The 11756-nt window shown below is 41.5% G+C and overlaps 1 protein-coding gene across 7 annotated transcripts in view; it reads right to left on the bottom strand.

The window, feature by feature from the left end:
- Positions 1-7878: 7878 nt before the first annotated feature.
- HP1BP3 (heterochromatin protein 1 binding protein 3) overlaps positions 7879-11756 on the bottom strand; it is a 37421-nt gene continuing 33543 nt past the window's right edge. For all 7 annotated transcript variants that reach the window (XM_036099104.2, XM_036099109.2, XM_036099111.2 and 4 more), the window contains 2 exons: positions 10149-10262; positions 7879-9692 (listed from right to left, as the gene is read on the bottom strand). In XM_036099104.2, coding sequence (XP_035954997.1) covers positions 9398-9692; positions 10149-10262 — 409 coding nt within the window. In that variant the 3' untranslated portion in view covers positions 7879-9397. The remainder of the gene's footprint in view (positions 9693-10148; positions 10263-11756) is intronic.

Below are 11756 nucleotides of genomic sequence, written 5' to 3'. Positions count from 1 at the left end.
GCGCCACTCCTCAGAGAAAAAGACATGAGGCTCAGGTCCGGTGGAGAGGGGGGGCACGCTGACAGAGGTGGACAAGGCAGAGAAACAAGGTCTGGGGCTGAGGGCCTCAGGTGAGTTCCAGGAGGAGGTTGGTTTGAGCCACACCTGTCTGTGTCTCCCAGAGCATCTGCATGCCCTTCCGGAGGCAACACTGGGGTGTAATGGTTAGAGAGGCTTGGTCCCAAATTTGGGCACGTTGTCTTACTAGATGTGGGACCTTTGGGCAAACACCTTAATCACTTTGATCCTGAGTGCCTCATCTGTAAGTGTTACTAACACCTGACTCATGGCAACGTCAGGATTCCAATGAATTACGTGGGCAAAGTGCTTGGCACAGTGCCTGACCCACAGTAAGTGAGACACTCAGTAATTATTACTAGTTGGTGTTAGACTTTGCTTCTATCCTTGAGTCTCTTTTATATGTGACTGAATGGCAGGTGTTTAATGAGTTCCACATATCAAGTGCTCTAGGAAGCCCTTCACTGAAGCCATAGGATGGCCTTGAGTCCAGTGATGAGAAAGATCTAGATGGTTTACAAGTTGCTCCTGTTTTTTGAAAATCCCGATTTATGAAACTCAGGGTACACAAAAGATAAAGGGTTCTTACTAGCTTTCTTTAAAAAAAGAAAAAAAAGCATGTGAATTTTGTTTTTTAAAGATTATTTATTTGAGGGGCACCTGGGTGGCTCAGTTGGTTAAGCGCCTGCCTTCAGCTCAGGCGTCCTGGGATCGAGTCCACATCCGGCTCCCTGCTCAGCGGGGAGCCTGCTTCTCCCTCTGAATGCAGCTCCCCCCTGCTTGTGTTCCCTCTCTGACAAATAAATAAATAAAATCTTTTAAAGATAAATAAAATAGGGACCGGAATTTGTTTCAGGTCCAAATGAAAAAAGACCAAGGAATTAAAATCAGATGGTGAAATAGGCAAATCAGAATGAGAATTCTGCTTTCTAAACCTTTCTCAGGATAAGGGGACAGGTCAAGGTCTTAGTGGCAGGCACTGGGCTAGGTCCCAGAGATACTGAGATTTACAACAAACCACCACAGATCTAGAAAGATAACATGCAAAATATATATTACATTGGCTCCTGACCACTAAAGATCTTTTAATTGGTCTTCATTCCTACCCAGGGATACAATATTTCAAAACCAAATGCATTTATACATTTGAAGTTCATGCCTTTTTATTTATGTATCAAAGTGATGTAACCGCTCATCTGAGCAATTCCCCCAGGTTACCAAATTCAGTTGATCTAATTTCACTAAAAGCACAGAAACTCCAAGCTTCTACTGTGCACGCAGCCTTACTAAAGTTACGTTAGATGTAAAAGCTGATGTTTGCATCAAAGGAAACAGACATCGGCAGGTGTCAGCCACCTCCAGGGCAAGCAAACCTAGTTCCGCGCAGGATGGCAGCATAAGCCGGTCATTGCTGCATCCTTATCTGCCCCGTGTCTCTGATCCTACATTCATGACAACACAGCTCCCGGAGCCATCAGGGTGGAACTTCAACCATTGGATTTATGACTCACTTTTGCAGGAAGCCCAAAGGAATGATCTGTATTCAGCAGAGGAAGACATTACGATAAAGGCAAGCTAGGGTGCTGGGTTCATGAGCCCCGAACATGTTGGGGCGTATGGCTGGGTCGTGGTTATTTCCTGATGAGTCAATGACATTGACTGAACTACAGGTGTGAGCTTGCTCTCGAAATCTCCCCTCTTCTCTAAAGCCCCAGAATCTCTTACTGGAGCTGCCAGCTGATGAATGTGAGTGGGGAGCAACGTCACCTCATTTCGAATCTGATGGCCGAGGTGGTGAGCCTGCCACAGACCTGGGCCCAGCAGCTCCTCCACGTCTGGGTTTCACAGCCCAAGCTTCTCTCTGTTTGCTCAGTAACACCTCCCCAAGCTGACAGTTACTTTCAACCTTGAGCACCATTATTCTGTTCTCCAAGGTGGGTCCTAATGGCTGTTCCTGCAACTTACCCCCAATATTGCACCCTCCCAAAGTGACCTACAACACAAATTAAACGACAGAAAACAAAAACAAAAACCTAGAGACGTGTTACAGGTTGAACTGTATCCCCTCCCTTAACCCCCTATCATTCGAGTCCTAACCCCTAGTGCCTCAGAATGTGACTGTGACTCAATGAAGGGGTCCGTAAAGAGGTAAATTAAGATGAGGTCATTAGGGTGGGCACTCATCCAGTACCACGGGGGCGGGTCCCTTTAAGAAGAGGAAATTCAGACACAGACACATACAGAGGGAAGACCAGGGGAGGACACAGGAAGACAGCCATCCACAGGCCAAGGAGAGAGGACAGGAACAATCTTCCCGTGGCTCTCAAAGAACTAGCCCTGTGGACACCTTCATCTTGGGACTTCTAGACGACAGAGCTGTGGGATGAGCTGCCATGGTTTAAGCAACCTGGACTGTGCTACTTTGTGACAGCCGTCCAAGCCGACTTAATACCGTGATTAAAATAAGATTCCTTTTCACCCGTTCAAAACGGGGAGGGGGGCGGGGACCACAACACGACGCGGCCGGATTCCTCTTCCCACGTATTCTGGTTTGGCAAAGTGTGGAGGTTACGGGATCAGGGAAATGTGATCACTTCTCCAGGCGGGATCCAGAAGGTTAAGTGCCTTGCGTGAGGCTGCACTGTTAGTTCCAAAAGGGACCCGGACTGTAGGAACCCGTCAGGGGGTGCTGCTGCTTCTGCAGGAGAGGGAATGGGCACTCCCCCTGAGGGCCACCTGTGAGAGCCTGAAGTGCTGCTGCCTTATTTCTCAGAATTTTTTCTCTTACTGTTGCGGATTTTGCACTTCCTTCTTTGTTTCGCTATTACCATTAACACAATGGCATCCCTCCCAGTACTGTGGAATAAAATGGGTGCCCTAGAAATAGGATCTTGCTACCGGTACCCCATTTAAGCAGGGGAACAAGGAATGGTTCCTAGTACTTTCCCAACTGAGAAGTATGGTCTGAAGAGGACCTTTCTCCAGAAACACTTGTTAGAAGCTTTGTTGCCAGAGACAGATAAAATAGAGGAGTCCAGGATACGTTTTGGGAAGTAAAGAAAGGCAGGTAATATCAAATACTACCTAAAGTAATGACTATGTTGAAAAACGTAAGCTGGTAATAGTATTCAATGGAGCTTAAAAAAAATTGGGGTCCCCGGAAGGCTCAGTTGGAGGAGCATGGGACTCTTGACTTCTGGTCGTCAGTTCAAGCCCTGTGTTGGGCGTAGAGATTACTTAAATAAAACAAAAAAATTGCGCATGGAGCAAGCCTGTTTTCTTTGAGCCTCTCTTCACCCCCAGGTTTGACCCAGATGGCAGCTGATGGCTGCCTAGGCCTCTGGTGACCCCAGCTTAGAGGGGACTCCTAGCTCTCGACCACTTGGTTGCTCTTCTCTTCTGCTCCCTGGCATTTGAAACTCAGTTATAACCGTTTCCTCTTTTCTTACTCCTCTTTTAACAAGCTCCTAGCAGTTTAAAAACCTAATTTCAAAATCTGCTAACCACTGCCCATTAATCTTATGGCATGATCCTATTGTAACTTGTGGCCAGAGGTTTTGCTCCCTGATCTATCAGGGTCTAAAACCGCTAGGGAGGGTGTGGGGAAGTAATTGGGCATCAGGTCTACCAAGCCTGGGTTCATGTCTAACTCCATCACTTACTACATGTTTAATCTGGGGAAAATTAAATTTGTTTGCTTCCGCAAATTGGGGTTCATTTCACACATCTTTGAGAATATATTTGTGAGGACTTGAGATCATGTGATTACAGTGCCTAGCAATAGGAAACTACAGTGAATGGTAATTTAAACAAGGCTGAACTCTTGTGAAATTAGATATTCTAGCTTATTAAAAAAAAAAAGTCTTTCCTAAAATTCTAAAATACCTTAGTAACCTTAGTGTAGTGAACATGGTTCAGTTCTTTGACATGTGATTATCTCACATTGCTTTTGGGTGGTTATTCTAAAATAAACAAGAACTGTGGATTCGAACACCTTTCTATTTTTTATTTTTTAAAGATTTTATTTATTTGAGAAAGAGAGTGCGTGCACAGAGGGAGAGTGAGAGGGAGAAGCAGACTCTCTGCTGAGCAGAGTCTGACCCGAGCCGAAGGTAGATGCTTAACCAACTGAGCCACCTAGGCGCCCCAAACACCTTTCTTTCACACACGAGGAAACGAAAGGTCAGGGAGATGAGGCATCTTGGCCAAGGCCCCACAGCTGGTAAGTGACACAGCCTCCAAGGACCACAGCTACGGATGTTAGGATACTGGCCTGAGTGATGCACTCTAGTCAGGAGTCTATTTCAGTTGGGAACTGATAAAAAATTTCTTATTTTATATATTGCACCAGCAAAGTTCAGTTACACAAACAAGCAGCATAAGGGATTTAGGTCTGACATGAGAGGAGTTTCATCAGAGCAAAAGTTCTTAAACAGCAAAATGGATGAGCAAGGATGCTGCGTAACTCTCTGGGGTTTAGGAAAGAGTATCTGTTGTTACTGCGGGCAAACAAAGCAGAGAGAGCAGGGGAAACCAAGTGACTAATGTTTCTCTCAGAATCATGAGTATTAAAAGCAAGGATTACTAATATCCCAGCTCATGATTACTAAGCAGATATCCTGTCCACAAGATTCAGTTGTCAGACAGTCTCCCTTCTGGCACTGCTCTTGGTAGGCCTCCTGAAGTACAAGTTTACAGTTTATAAAGAGGGGAAGAGCTGCTTACTCAGCAAAGTCAAAGTTCTGATAGAAGCTGCGGTTCCTGGAGGAAAAGCTCTCACAAGCATCAGGATCCCGTGAACTGAAAGAACTTGCCTGTAGTAAGTCAACTGGGAAACCAGAACATGTCCCAAGGCTAGGATTTGAGAATGTCCAAGTCCAAAACACAACTTAGGAAGGCCTAGACAACATTCCCCAGAAGTCCAAGACCTAATTGTAATAGTTCTTAACAGACTTAAGCAAACTTCTAGAAGCAAACTTAATAGGTTTCATCTCATTTCCAAATCCTCTCTACTCTTAAGTCCTTTGTTTGCCACGAACAGAACACAGAGTCCCCTGGGCTGCAGGGTAGGAGGAGAATTCAGAAGCCTGAAGAACTGCCGACGGGAGACACCAGAGCAGAGCAGCTAGACATGGCTCTGCAGAGAGCCTGGGTTTAATTCTGGCTTTGCCATTTACTATGACCTGGGGCAAGTTTCTGAACCACACTCTGTGCCTTAGTGTCCCCTTCTGTAAAGTGAGGTTAATATACAATCACCATCTCATAGGGTTGCAAGGATTAAATGAGACAATGTATGTACAGAGCCTGACTTGTAGAAGAAATTCAATTAGTGTTCACTATTATTGTCACTATTCTTATGTTAACAAGTCATATTTATAAGTACACTTCATCATTCAAGGCACCATAAGCAAAGATTTAATAGCAAATAGTGTTAATGACACACTTATATACAGTATCAGGAGAAAGAGAATTGCAATTTTTGAGGAAAATGACTTGGGAAAGTACCTTTCGAAGCTTCGACATACCAGTCGTTGACAAAACTGATTAGGAACAGTTCAGACTAAGTGAATAAATGTAAATCATCAAAGGTAGAAAATTTCTCCAGCGGAAAAACCAGTGAAGAATCTCTTGGAAAATGACAGAAGGAAATAATATAGACAAAAGAATGTTAGAGATTAGTTTCGTAAGGAAGGCAAATTCAGTGCAGAGAAGGGATACCGGCTAGTGATCTCTCATGGCTTCTAGGCATATTTTTGTTAAGCATTTCCTAAGCCAAGAGCTTCAACAGTTCTGGTTCTTTAGCTTCAGCTCTGCAGAACCGAGTGGCCATCTGTTCTACCACAAAAATGCAAAACAAACTCTGCATGCTGGGAAGTCATGTCAATCAGAACCTCTGGGGGAATAGCTTAATAATGATCTTTTTTCCAATTAAGAACAGAATTTCTTGTCATGGAAAAATTAGAATTTTTGCTTAACCCAAAGAGAAATAAATTAATATAATTTTGTAGGTTTCAAAGATGAGAAATCTCAACAATAATCCTAAAATTTTAAAGTTTTTCTTAGTTGGCTCAATACAGCAGTTTATGAATATGGCTGGCTTCACCTCTTTCTCCTGATCCATCAGGATGGCAAGAGTTATCACAGCCTGAGCAAGAATTTCATAGGTTCTTTACAGTAGGTACAAAAATCGGTTAGCAAACCTAGACTAGGGCTGACATTCCTATTTGTAAGATAGGAATGATGGAAAAAATGTTAAAGGATTGGCATATTACCTACCTCTTGTTTTCATGTAATTTTCTGGTTAATTATACCCAAAAGACGTGATTAAAACATACATCCGTTTACTAAGATTTATATTGGACCAGGCTTCCTTTAATTAAGTCCATGTGGATGTAGAATCTATATTGAATGCTTTTATCATATTACTAAGAAGAAGTCTCCACATTTTTTTTTTTTTTTTGCAATGGTAGCTCTTCCTTCTCATTCTGTAGGTTAAGAAGTTGACAATCTCTCTCCCAGTACTTTCTGAGATTTACCAAAGCTAGTTTGTAGGTGGGCCTGGGTGGCTCAGTCGGTTAAACGACTGCCTTCGGCTCGGGTCACGGTCCCAGGGTCCTGGGATCGAGCCCCGCATAGGGATCCCTGCTCGGCGGGGAGCCTGCTTCTCCTTCTCCCACTCCCCCTGCTTGTGTTCCCTCTCTCGCTGTGTCTCTGTCAAATAAAGACATAAAATCTTTAAAAAAAAAAAAAAATACATGAAACACTGTAAATGAACTCAGTTAAGTCACTAACAGAACTGAAGCCACTGGTCCATGCCAGAAGTTGCTGGGATTACCTCTTGAGTTTGCTGTTTTCCTTTCTGTAACATGGAAGCAAAATTTAGGTGTTCTGCTCCTTCCGAATGCCTGGAAGGGAGAAAAACCCAAACATTCCTTTTTATCAACATAAGTAAGGTACATGTCTTTGATGATGGGGATTTGCACTGAAGAGTGCAGTGACCCTTTTTTGTCTTTTCCCTTTACATGATTCTGAAGCAAGGACAGTTTTGTCCTTACCTGAACTTTGTGAAGTTAACACAATGTCAGAGTTGGAAAGGATCCCAGATGATTTGGTCGGAACTTCTTACCTGAGGCTGGAGCACCTGATGTACAATAGCCACCAGGTGACTGTTCGGGTTATCTTTTTAAAAGTGGTATGGTAAAACAAAGAAACCAACCGAAATCCTCCAACCTTTGACCCCAGAAGAGTACAGAATTCTTAGCCCAGGTACCCAACACCCAAAATAAGAAATTATTACCTGCCAAATAGCTTAATAGAAAATAGAATTAGGTCTGTGGGGTTTATCAATCCTTTGGCAGTGCTGTATTTTTTTTCCTAACCCAAGGATATATGTGGACATTAAACATAAAAAACTGGAATCCATGATCTTGAAAACAAGGACCTTAGTAAAATGCAAAATGATTTTTTTTAAATCTCTTACTCATTAAATAACCAGGTTCAATATGTCTAGAAACATCATTTGCCACCCATATAAAGAATTCAAAAGCAAATAAACTGGAGCTTGTGTTTAAAAGGAAGATGCGGGCGTGCTGCTGGCTCAGTGAGCAGAGCATGCAACTCTTGATCTTGGGATTGTGAGATCAAGCCCCACACTGGGTGTAGAGATTACTCAAAATCTTTAAAAAAATTTTTAAATTAAAGAAATAAAATAAAAAGGAAAATGGATGGCAGCTATTGCAAGGAGTAGAAAAGACTCAGTGAATGCAACTTCGCTACTTCTAAGGATATACTAGAAATTTTTAAATAGAAGCTACAGTTCAGCAGCTTTAAAATTTCATGTTTATTCATATTTTTCAAAATATATGTACATAAAAAAAGGAAGATTTACAACAGGAAAGATTGCCTTACATGCAACACAGATTCCAATGAGCTCATGACGGGATCACACATGATTATGGATCTACTTCAAGCCAATCTTCTCCAGTCCAGTTCGCAGCCACACACCGCGAGGCTGCAGATAAGATCCCAGGAGACAATCCAAGTGGAATGAATCAAACAAATGTCTTTTGCCTCTGGCAGCACTCAAAGGGGCCAGAAGGTGTACACCAAAAAGTTTAAGACAATTAAAATGTCAAGTGCCACAGGGAGGGTAAATGATAACCGGAAATCAGTTAATTCCCAAGTAGAAAGCTAGTACTATTGAACACAACTGCACGATACTAAAACAAATACAAATGAGGGTTAGGTAGTCGGGCTTCATTTGCTTTTTTTTTCTTTGTTTTTTTTTTTTTTTAAATATCCCAAAAAGGAAGCCACTTGTTTGATATCAAAAGTGCTGTGGAAAGAAAGGAGGGGAAAAAAACCCACAGATGAATCTGGAATTTAGTTTATTTTAGCAAATTGTATGTTTTTCCACCTTAACATTTCTACATTAGCAATGATGTAACTCTCCAACATTTCCTTATAAAAAAAGGCAAACTGGAAATGACAACTCATGCTCCAAATATTAAAAAATATATTTAAACATTTGATCAAGAAGATTTTATATGTTTTGGTTTTTGGTAACATGGGTGACACCAGAAATCACAAATTCAATATATTTCTGTATTTCCCCTTCAGTCAAAAATCAAGTATGTGGAGGGAATTTGTGCTTGCGGTTGAGGGAACACAATGCCCTGGGCCAGTGAAAAATACCTGGAAATTGACCAATGTGAAAGTAGCCCAAAGGAGTCACAGGTCTTCAGAACTTCATGAAATCGTAACGTTTTTTGGCTTATTCCCAAAGCTAAGATGTCTCTGTATTTATATAATTGGAGAGAGAAGGTTAGTGGAGTAGTTTCATAAATAAGATTAATTATTATAGCTATAACTGGAGTCTCCAGGCAGAAAGCTTTACAATTCAGTCAGTGCTATATACTGCCTCTTTTTTATTTCCAGCACCTGACCAGCATCCTATTCTTGATGCTTTCTACAAATATAAAAATCTTTGCAACTGTTTAGATAAAGCTGGAAGGGGAAAAAAAAAAAAAAAGCCAAAGCTGACCATAAAAGGGGGTTGGGGTGGAGGGAGAAAAAATGACAAGTGTAGATTATACAGTTCAGGAAAATCCAGAGTTATAGCAGAAATTAAAATGACTGAGGGAAGGGGCAGGCACCAAGAACAGCACCTAAAGCTAACAAATGCCTAAATTGGTTTATTTATATTCCCTCCCCACAATGTTCATAGGGGAGGGAAAAAAAATGTAATTTTAAAAGCATCAAAACTAAAACAAATGCACACTGACCTTAGAAAATAAGATTCTGAATTTTATCATGATACCCTTTTTTTTTCCTATAAAATTTACTTTTTTGCTTTGAAAGATTTCTTCATGTTGGATTTGCCCTTCCCGGGCAATTTCACTTCCTTTCTCACACTGGCTGCAGGCTTCTTTGAAGAGCCACTACTAGGTTTCTTGATGACTGAGGATGAGGGTCTGGCTTTCTTGGCAGGAGTTTTGGCCTTGGGAGGGGCTTTCTTGGGCAGGGGCCTCGCTTTCCCCCGCTGGGCAGCTGGGACTTTAGGTGCAGGCTTGGACCCTCTCTGCTTCACGGATGCAGCCTTCACAGATGCCTTCGCTGGGGTTTTCTTCTGCAACCTGTGAGAACCAAAGAACAAAGGCCATCACTTAGTACTTGAGAGATTCACTTTGCCAGGATGACCAGATATTTTGCCACAAAAGATCTAGCACAGATAAAAAGTCACCAATGTAAAGGATAGGAATGTGATTATTTTTAACTAGAGCCTTTACTGAAATTGTATAAAAATTCAACCGATTCAATGAAGTCTATACATAATTCATGTTGTTTTTACTAAGAAAAAGTGGGATTATTTTTCTTTGAATAACCAACAAACTATGGATATACATACAGTATTTACCAAACGGTAAATTACATATTCACAGGGCTTCCTAAGTTCAAAGTCCCTGAATTTTCAAGAAGACAAGTTCAAATGCTACACAAAGAACTTTCTGAGAGGGATCTTGAATTAAGTCGCTATTATTATTACTGCCATTTTTAGCTCTAAGGTAGAAAGGCCTCCCACAAATCCATACCTCCTCTTAGGTGGAGGCTCTTCATCGTCAGAGTCTTCTTCTGAGGAGTCATCCTCCTCTTCATCCTCATCTCTTGAATCATCTAGCTCTTTCTTTGGAAATAGAACTCCTGGGCTATGAAAGAAAGAAGGAAAGAAAAATTAGGTAAAATCAGGTCAAAGAGAAGTTCCACACAGGACAAGGGAGAAATGTGAACCTAGGTGCTCTTCCCTGGACATTCCACTTCTTCCTGCCCTTCCAAATGCTATGTTACAAGTATCAGGTTACAGTTTAACTTATTCTGAACACACAAAGTTATAACAAATCTATAAAAGTCCCAGGCCATACCTCATTCCCTTCCTGCTGCCATTTAATAAAACTGATTCTTAATCATTGACTTACTAAACAATTATTTAAGCTCCTGATGTGTGTCCAGCACTGTATTAGCCACTGAGTATATATATAGCACTGAATTGTCTATAAGGCAACAAACAGATTGCACAGCAGTATACATTTTTTGCCCTAATAATACTGGCAAAAGACCTCGAAATAATATAAAGGCTGAATCTCTTCAAAGTTTTAGAGAAATTCAGCAAGGATTTTCTAATTTTCTTTGCCCTTACTGATAGAAATATTGATCCCATTGATTAATAATTCCTTAAATTATAACATTTTATTTTTATTTATTTATTTAAGATTTTATTTATTTATTTGACAGAGAGAGAGACACAGCAAGAGAGGGAACACAAGCAGGGGGAGTGGGAGAGGGAGAAGCAGGCTTCCTGCCGAGCAGAGAGCCTGATGCAGGGCTCGATCCCAGGACCCCGGGATCATGACCTGAGCCGAAGGCAGACACTTAACGACTGAGCCACCCAGGTGCCCCAAATTGTAACATTTTATATGCTTGACTTTAAGATTTTAATGTTTGAAAAATTCAAATAATATGCAACCAACCAAGCAACACCTACCTAGCCTTGTGCACAAGGTACAATACAAGAAACTACACTATACTCTTGCTAAAACAGGGTTTTAGTGGTACATGTCATGGCACTTTACTAGAAATGAAAGTATAAGGCCATTGCATGGGTACACAGGACAATGCTGGGCCCATAGGAGGTGCTCAATGTATTTTTTAGTGCAATAATAAATAAAGTATAGATAAAAAAAAGTTTTCAAGGGAATGGCCCTGTCTCTATAGTATGGAGAAGGCAAATTAGGATTCCTGGAAGCAGCCAATGCAATGCTCTCCTTCCTTGAATGATGGGCAATTTTTTTTTAAAGATTATTTATTTGAGAGAGAGAGAGAGAGTGAGAGTAAGAGAGAGCATGAGCAGGGGGAGAGGCAGATGGAGAGGGAGAAGCAGACTCCCCGCTGAGCAGGGAGCCTGACACATGACTCAATCCCAGGACCCTGAGATCATGACCTGAGCCGAAGGCAGATGCTCAACCAACTGAGCCACCCAGGTGCCCCGAATGATGGACAATTAAAACATACCTAACTCTCTAATAGTCTTCTTGTCATTATCATTTACTTAATGAAGAAGGAATGAACATAAAAATAGCCAAGGATCTCAAAGAATTCAATGCTTGATTTTAGGAATGGATGGCTAACAGTAAGCTCTGGCAGGA

Source organism: Halichoerus grypus, chromosome 5 (assembly GCF_964656455.1).
Source record: "Halichoerus grypus chromosome 5, mHalGry1.hap1.1, whole genome shotgun sequence".
Taxonomy (NCBI): domain Eukaryota; kingdom Metazoa; phylum Chordata; class Mammalia; order Carnivora; family Phocidae; genus Halichoerus; species Halichoerus grypus.
This window is presented reverse-complemented; position numbering and strand designations above follow the sequence as displayed.